A 7,701-nucleotide genomic window follows, 5' to 3' on the forward strand; every position below is an offset into this window, starting at 1 on the left:
AGACGACTTTCAAGTAAGTCCGACGACTTTCAAGTAAGTCGTCTTACTTGACGACTTCCGTGTAAGTCGTCTTGGAAAAGTTAAATATTTAAATTTTATTTTCCAATTGCAAAAGTAACCTGAGACGACTTACAGATAAGTCGTCTAACTTTAATAAAATATTGAAATTTTTTTTTCCCGGAGACGACTTACTGAAAAGTCGTCCAGGAAAAGTCAAATATCTGACACAATTCCGTCAAATGCAAAACTAACTCGTTTATCCGGAGACGACTTACTGAAAAGTCGTCCAGTAAGTCGTCTAGGGTATTCTCTAGATTTTTTTTTAACAAACAAAGATAACGACTTACAAGTAAGTCGTCCGTTTGACCAGAAGACTTACCGATAAGTCTTCTACAGCCAGACTGCTTACGGATAATTCTTCTACGCGAACAGATTTGGAAAAAAAATTCAATTTCATACCTTAAACTAGTGAGATGACTTCCTTAGCACACAGAGTCTTCTCCAACCACTCAGAACCTCAAACGAAAGTAACTCACCAAGAATAGTATGCTTGAATGGCTCTATCAACCATAAAAAAAAATTGAATCAAAAGCATGAGTTTTTTGGATGAATATGGAGGCAAAGTGAAAGAGATGTTATTTTTAGTTCATAACAAGTGAGAAAGAGAGAGTGTAAATCGATTTGAGGTGCATTAAGAGCTTCAAATTGGTTGTTCATGGTGGTTGGTGTATTGATTGTAATGACAATCTTGTAAATACTTGAAGATGATGAGGTTGAGAGAGTAAAAATGTCATTTTCGAAAAAAAGAAGAAAAAAAAACTAATGGCATTTTCGTGAATAATATGAACTTGTGGGGTGAATAGGACAAAAGAAAAATCCAAAAAAACATGGGTTAATTTTAGGTTTGACTTTGAGTTTTGAGTCAATTTTGCAAAAAACCATTTCTATTTTGTATGTTTAAATCATATTCATTTAGAGGTTCTAATATTTAACAACATTTATAATATTTGTTGATAAAGTATGACTTGAAAAAGACCACGAGGGCAGCTTCTGCGCTCATCCCCATTGCTTTTTTTTTGGACAACACTCATCCCATTGCTAAACCCTCATTAGCTCTTCAAAATATTAGCTAAAGCGAGTTTTGATCTTGCGGTGGGGCTTGTTGGATAGGAGAATAACACTAGCACACTACTCACCATGATATTAGAACTCGAGTTTGTGTATTTTACTCGATTTCAGCAATTCAAACCTTTCTTTTACTTGCAAAGAGATCAATTTGGTGCGTCAATCACGTTTTCATTAATGTTTTAATTTTAATTTTAGGGTATTTACAAACCTTTAATATGGATAATTTAGTCAATTTAATTAGTAGAAAGTGTAGTTTTCAAAAAATAAAAACAAAGGTGTAGTTTTCAAAATAAAATCTTTTTATGAAATATTTATCCAAATTTTCTCTTATTTTAATAAAATGACCCTTATGAATAACAATCTTGGCTCCGCCACTCTAAGGTAAGCTACTTAAAAGTTTCATCATCTTCAGCTAGATGTCTTGCAAGTTGGAGTCATAACCTTCCATCATGACCTGGTCAAAGAGAGACTCGCATTTTTCGAGATGAGACCTGAAGATATCAAACTTGGGCACAACATCATCATCTGGTGCAGTAACAGGAGGGAAGAAAGCATTACAAAAGTACTGGAGGGTATGATTCTTGAAATGGTCCAGGAGGAGCTTGGCATTTGACATTAGTGTATCCTTAGTCATATCCTTCGATATTCTAACCAACATAGGTGGATTCACTCTATGATTTATCACCACCCTGTTTTTAAACAAAGCCCTCTCAAGACTGTCAATGCACTTGCCAATGCAAGTTATGGAAGCTATGAGCTCATCTTTGGAGGTGGTCTACAGTAAAAATATGAAACAAAGACAAAAAAGTAAACAACTTTCTCTCGGACGGCTCTAATCAAAAACAATATAAGCCATCCAGGTATAAACAATATAAGCTATTCAGCAGAAAAAACACACACAAAAACATTGCTAAGAACTCGCACCAACGTTTCTTACAAACCTAGAGCATAATTAACCCGAGTTCTTAATTTGAGGTTTTTAATTCATGATTTAACATTTTTTGTTTTGTTTTTTTTGGTTTTACACTTTTCGGTTAAGAATCGACTCTTATATCTCTTATTTAAGAACCGGTTCTTAGGTTTTTCTTAGTTAAAAGCTAAGAAACGGTTCTTGACCGAAGCTAAAAAACAGTTCTTGATCAAAGCTAAGAACTTCATCCTAAGAAGCCGGGTTAATCATGTTCTTACTGTTTTCTTGTTGAATTCTCCCATTTCCTGGACTTTTGTCCTCATCCGTAATCCTAACTGCACGTTGGCCTCTCCCAAAGCTGACAACTGGCCATCGAATTGATTGGAAGCAGATGAAGAGTTGACCGAGTCCGACATTCTTGAAACTCTTTCTTTTACTTGGTGTAACCCAAAAAACTTTCTAGTAAGCTTTCTCTATTTATACAGTGTATTTGTGCTACTATTGGGCTACCCCTTTTTTTTTTAGATTAAATCTATGTTACTTTACTGCCAATGGATTTTTTAGGAAAACATATTAATTCTCTAGGTATTATAACTAGTGCTATTTAATGATTGATTTTAATTTTTGTTTTCAAATCTAGTATTATTGGTTATTGTATTTAAAATTTCTATATTAAATGATTTAAAAATCTTGTATTATTAGTTCTTGTATTCATAATCTTTTCAGTAAGGAAATTTTAACTTTATTGTTATTCAATTAAAGATTTGAATACAACATTTGGAATCTTGTGTTATTCATGTATGGTAGATTTTCATAATTCATTTGACTTGAAAGATTATTAGTTAATTTGGATTTACTTTTATGTGTAAATCTTTATTAGTTAACAAAGATTATTAGCTTAACTTAGCTTTCCTGTTAGATGAGTTTGGTTTAATAAAATCTAAGTTAAGCTAACTAATAATAGACAAAAAAAAATATAAAAGAGGAGGAACGTCATCTCTAATAAATCCCAACATGAAACTAGTCCTATTTTATCAAAGATAAGAGCATATATAAAAACCATTTGTTCTTTCATCAAACCTATTATCCAACAGAAAATAGCTTTCATTCTTGGACCAAGCCCTGATTTTGTTGTATCGAATTGATCAAATTCAAGTTTTTCAAACGTAATCTCTTTTTTGGGTCAAAATTACAAACGTAATCTCCTCTTTTGATAATTCATATGTGTTCTTTAATTCCTGTCTTGTTGAAACATGGAATATAATCATTTCTTTTTTTTTTTACTGTCATAATAATTATATAAAATACTATTTTCATTGTCTATTAGTAATCTTATGATAATATAGTTTTATGTGTTTAAGGTATTTTAGTTTCAGTTCATATTTTTACAAATTTATTTAAATTTTGAATTAAAATTCTAAATAGAATCCTCTTAAAATTGAGTTCAATTCTATCAGAGCCGGTCCTAGACATTTCAGGGCCACAAGCCCAAAATAAAAAAAAAACTGAAAAAAATAAAGAGTATTAGTGGTTTTCGAACCTAGCTTTCCGGTAAAGAATTATAACATACCTGACCACTAAATCACAAAGAGTTTTTAGGAAAATGTGACATGTAAAATAGTTATTATGTTGGTGGCCGGAAACACATGCTTCATCTGCTTGGGCCTAGAGTCGGTTCTGTATTCTATTGTAGAAATCAAATGACTTTTTGATCAAAGTAGAAATCAAATGATAAACTGATAACGATCTGAATCCAAAGTTGTAAAAATCTTTCATATTTTAAATCTGATGTAGGTGATCTAGACTTATACAATCAATAACACCCTCTAAAATGAAAATAAGAATCAAGAAATCCCAAACATAAAGGAGCTTTACAAATCAAAAACTATCCCCCTTCGACCATAACTTATGCAAGTAAATCAAGATTGACGCGATCTATTTTTTAACATGTTGAACTAATAGCATTTAGATAGTTAGAAATACTCTGGAACTGAAGTTGAAGATTTTTTGAAAAACACTTGATATTCATTGTTTGGTAGGCTTGTTAGCTTGAAGATGCTAACCTAACATATGAGTTGAATCTATAGTATGGACCACTTAAAATTAACCTAAGTAACCAGCTAAACATTTCGTGAAATTAAAAATATCAGAAAGACAGAACACAATACTCATCTTTGTGAAGAAACTTACCGTTTTTATAGTGTACACAATCAAAAGGAAGAACCATCATTTTCCATGGGACTGGACTCGTTTTATATTTAGCTCATTTAATCTTATACATGAGAAATTTGTAACACTCACTTTAATAATGCGAGATTATTGTTTATCACTTCTGACACGTCCAAATTTGACAAGTGTGTGGTATTCACAGAAAATATTATCAGGCATAACATCTTAAGGCCAATCAGTAAGAACCGAATCTGGAATCGATTCAAACCGAAATGGAAAATATGGTATAGTTTCGGTTAACTGTATAAACCAAACCACAAAATTGGATATCCTCCCACTTGAAGTAAAGATCAAAACCTTAGGTCGTTTCTGGTATAATACAAAAGTTAAGGGGCTTTTCTGATATTTCCATCTGAATGTCAATCCCTAACAAGGTTTAAGCAAAGTAACCCAGATTCGACGATGAAACCCTTAAGAATCTCGTTGAAAATGGTGAATTCAAAGCTCGCGATAAGCCCTCCTTTCGTGTAACATCTCTTGTTCTGAGAAAGTAAGCATCTTTTTCTACAGATCGATGCGTCGATGCTTGTTCACAGCTCTGTATCTGGTGATGATTCATATGCCTTGTAGCTGTTCAATGTGGCAATGTTAATGCTCAGAACTCTCAAAAAGGTTTATAAATCGTTGAACATGATCACCCATTTCACCAATTGCGTAGCTTTCCCCTCCTCTGTTCCTCCTCGTCGGAGCCAAGCTCCTCAAAGGTTCGACCTTTCTAGCGTTTCGTTCACAGTTCGGCGTTTCCAGATTCAGAGCTGTGTCCGTAGTGATAAGTCGCAGATACCCACTCGGTTTTTCGTTAATCCGGTTTCGAGGGGAACTAGGAACCAGGCTCAAGGAGCTCTCTTTGATTACTTGCATAGCACTAGAAGCTTTACTTTCACTGATGCAGAGCATATAAGCAAGAACTCGCCGCGTTTTCTGACCTATTTGCTGTCCAAGATCGATGATAACGAGAGAGATGTCTCCAGGGCATTGAGTAAGTACCTTCGGTACAATCCCATAAACGAGTTCGAACCCTTTTTCGAGAGTTTGGATTTGTCCCCATCTGAGTTTGAGCAGTTTCTTCCCCAAAGGCTAATGTTTCTGAGTGATGATGATGTCATGTTTGAGAACTTCCATGCTCTTTGCAACTATGGGGTCCCTCGTGGGAAGATTGGCCGTGTGTATAAAGAAGCAAGAGAGGTTTTTAGATACGAGTCTGGGGTGTTGGTGTCTAAACTCAGGGCGTATGAGGATTTGGGTCTTAGAAAGGGTACAGTTATAAAGGTGGTTACTAGCTGTCCCTTGCTGCTTGTTGGTGGGGTTGATGGTGAGTTTGCTTCCGTGGTTGATAAGTTGAAAAGGTTACCAGTGGGATGTGATTGGCTTGGGAGAGACTTGTCTGACCGGAGAACGTATAGCTGGGGGAGGATTCTGGAGACGATGGAATTTCTTGAGAGAATGGGATGTAAAGAGGAGAAGCTGAGTAGTCTTTTGAGAACTTATCCTGCTTTGGTGATTGAAGGCTCTGGTAAGAAGTTCTATGTTCTGTTTGGTGGGTTGTTTAAAGTGGGGCTTCAAGTGAATGAGATTTATAGTCTGTTTATAGACAACCCTGAGATGTTATCAGACAAATGCGTTAAGAACATTAGGAAGACGGTTGATTTCTTGATCGGTATTAGAATGGAAACGCATTTTATCAGGAAGATTCTGTTGAGTCACACGGAGCGTATCGGTTCATGCTCTCTGCAAGCGCCTAGGACCGTTTGTGTTAGTTTGAACGTTAGCCAGGAGGAGCTATGTCAGATGTTAAAGAACGAGCCTCTGAGATTGTTCAGCTTTGTGACTACAACAAAGAAGAGAAAAAGCAAACTTCTTTCGGAGGATGCGAGGAAACACGCGGAGAAGACTGCGTTTTTGATGAGGCTAGGGTATTTAGAGAACTCGGACGAGATGGTGAAGGCTCTGAAACAGTTCCGAGGGAGGGGAGATCAGCTGCAGGAGAGGTTTGATTGCCTCGTGAAAGCCGGTTTAAACCACAATACGGTTGCGGAGATCATCAGGCACGCTCCGATTGTGCTTAACCTCTCTAAAGATGTCATAGAGAAGAAGATACATTCCTTAACCGAGCTTCTTGGCTATCCCATTGAATCTCTGGTGAGTTTCCCGGCGTATCTGTGCTATGATATGCAGAGAATACATCAGAGATTCTCAATGTATTTGTGGTTGAGGGAAAGAGATGCAGCAAGGCCAATGCTATCACCGAGTACTATTCTCACTTGCGGAGATGCTAGGTTTGTCAAGTATTTTGTCAATGTCCACCCTGAAGGTCCAGCTGTTTGGGAACGTATAAACCAATCGTCTACCTGAAGTGAAAAGGTTTACTGGCACGATTACTTGATTTGATTACAACTGAGATTGTGAGGATATGCTAATGCAACACAAAATTTGAGCTTTGTGATATGAATGAATGCCAACTAATGAAACAAATGGTAGAGCTGTAAATTGGGCGGGTGCATGTCCATTAGCCCATATCCATTTGTCCATTTATTGTTTGCGGACAGAGAGTGACCATGTCCATTAAGAACCATGTCCATTGATGACTATACCCACTAACACCCATATTTTCATGGGCTGCCATGGGGTCCATAATGACCATATAAAAAATTTTAAATTTTAATTTATAAGCCTACAATTATATATACAAGTTCATAAAATTAAAATTCATCCATAAATTCAAAAGTACAACAATACATAAGTTCATAAGTACAACAATTCCGGTCTTGGTGGGAAAAATCAATTTTGCGGTTTTGGCGGAAAAACTTAATTTTGCAGTTTTGACGGGAAAACTCGATTTTGAATTTATAAGCCTACAATTACATATGCAAGTTCATAAAATTAAAATTCATCCATAAATTTATAAGTACAATAATACATAAGTTCATAAGTACAACAATTTCGGTTTTGGCGAGAAAAATCTATTTTGCGGTTTTGGCAGGAAAATTTGATTTTCTGGTTTTGTCGGAAAAATTCGATTTTGCGTTTTGAAGAAAAACTCAATTTTGCGGTTCTGACGGAAAAACTTGATTTTCTGGTTCTAACGGGAAAATTTGATATCAAAATTTAAGCGAAAAAATCGATTTTACGATTTTAGCAAAAAAACTTAAATTTTAGAAACCCTAGGTTTTGTGACCATTGGACAGTCCACGTCCATAAAGCCCAAAACCAACAAAGACAATTTTCTTAACGGTCTCCCACATTTTGTCTAATAAAAACCAATGGAAAAAAATGGATTTGTCCATATTAAACCCGTTTGTATATGGACATGGGCAACCATTGGACGGCCCGCCCATTTGACACCTCTAAAGTCAATAGGGTGGGTTTCCAGAAAGCTGGAAGAGCAGAGGTTCATTTGCATCTACCAGTGAAAGAAGAAAGGTATCTTCCAAGTC

The 7,701-nt window shown here is 35.6% G+C and overlaps 2 protein-coding genes across 2 annotated transcripts; one reads left to right on the plus strand and one right to left on the minus strand.

Annotated features, from left to right (window-relative positions):
• Positions 1-1,458: 1,458 nt before the first annotated feature.
• LOC106305751 lies at positions 1,459-2,469 on the minus strand. The gene is made up of 2 exons (XM_013742123.1): positions 2,317-2,469; positions 1,459-1,903 (listed from the first exon to the last, which is right to left on the minus strand). The coding sequence occupies exons 1-2, from the start codon at positions 2,452-2,454 to the stop codon at positions 1,541-1,543; spliced, it is 501 nt and encodes a 166-aa protein (XP_013597577.1). The 5' UTR covers positions 2,455-2,469; the 3' UTR covers positions 1,459-1,540.
• A 2,162-nt stretch (positions 2,470-4,631) lies between these two features.
• LOC106305644 lies at positions 4,632-7,090 on the plus strand. The gene has a single exon (XM_013742000.1). It carries the CDS (start codon positions 4,853-4,855, stop codon positions 6,617-6,619), a length of 1,767 nt encoding a protein of 588 aa, XP_013597454.1. The 5' UTR covers positions 4,632-4,852; the 3' UTR covers positions 6,620-7,090.
• The last annotated feature ends 611 nt before the right edge of the window (positions 7,091-7,701 follow it).

Source organism: Brassica oleracea, chromosome C1, assembly GCF_000695525.1.
Source record: "Brassica oleracea var. oleracea cultivar TO1000 chromosome C1, BOL, whole genome shotgun sequence".
In the NCBI taxonomy this organism is placed as follows: Eukaryota; Viridiplantae; Streptophyta; class Magnoliopsida; order Brassicales; family Brassicaceae; genus Brassica; species Brassica oleracea.

Bases quoted from the DNA above. Each gene is read 5' to 3' on its own strand.
- LOC106305751 (XM_013742123.1), bottom strand. From the start codon at position 2,454: ATGTCGGACTCGGTCAACTCTTCATCTGCTTCCAATCAATTCGATGGC. The intron at 1,904-2,316 runs GTAAGAACATGA...TTTTTACTGTAG, and splicing joins GAGAATTCAACAAGAAAACA to ACCACCTCCAAAGATGAGCT.
- LOC106305644 (XM_013742000.1), top strand. From the start codon at position 4,853: ATGTTAATGCTCAGAACTCTCAAAAAGGTTTATAAATCGTTGAACATG.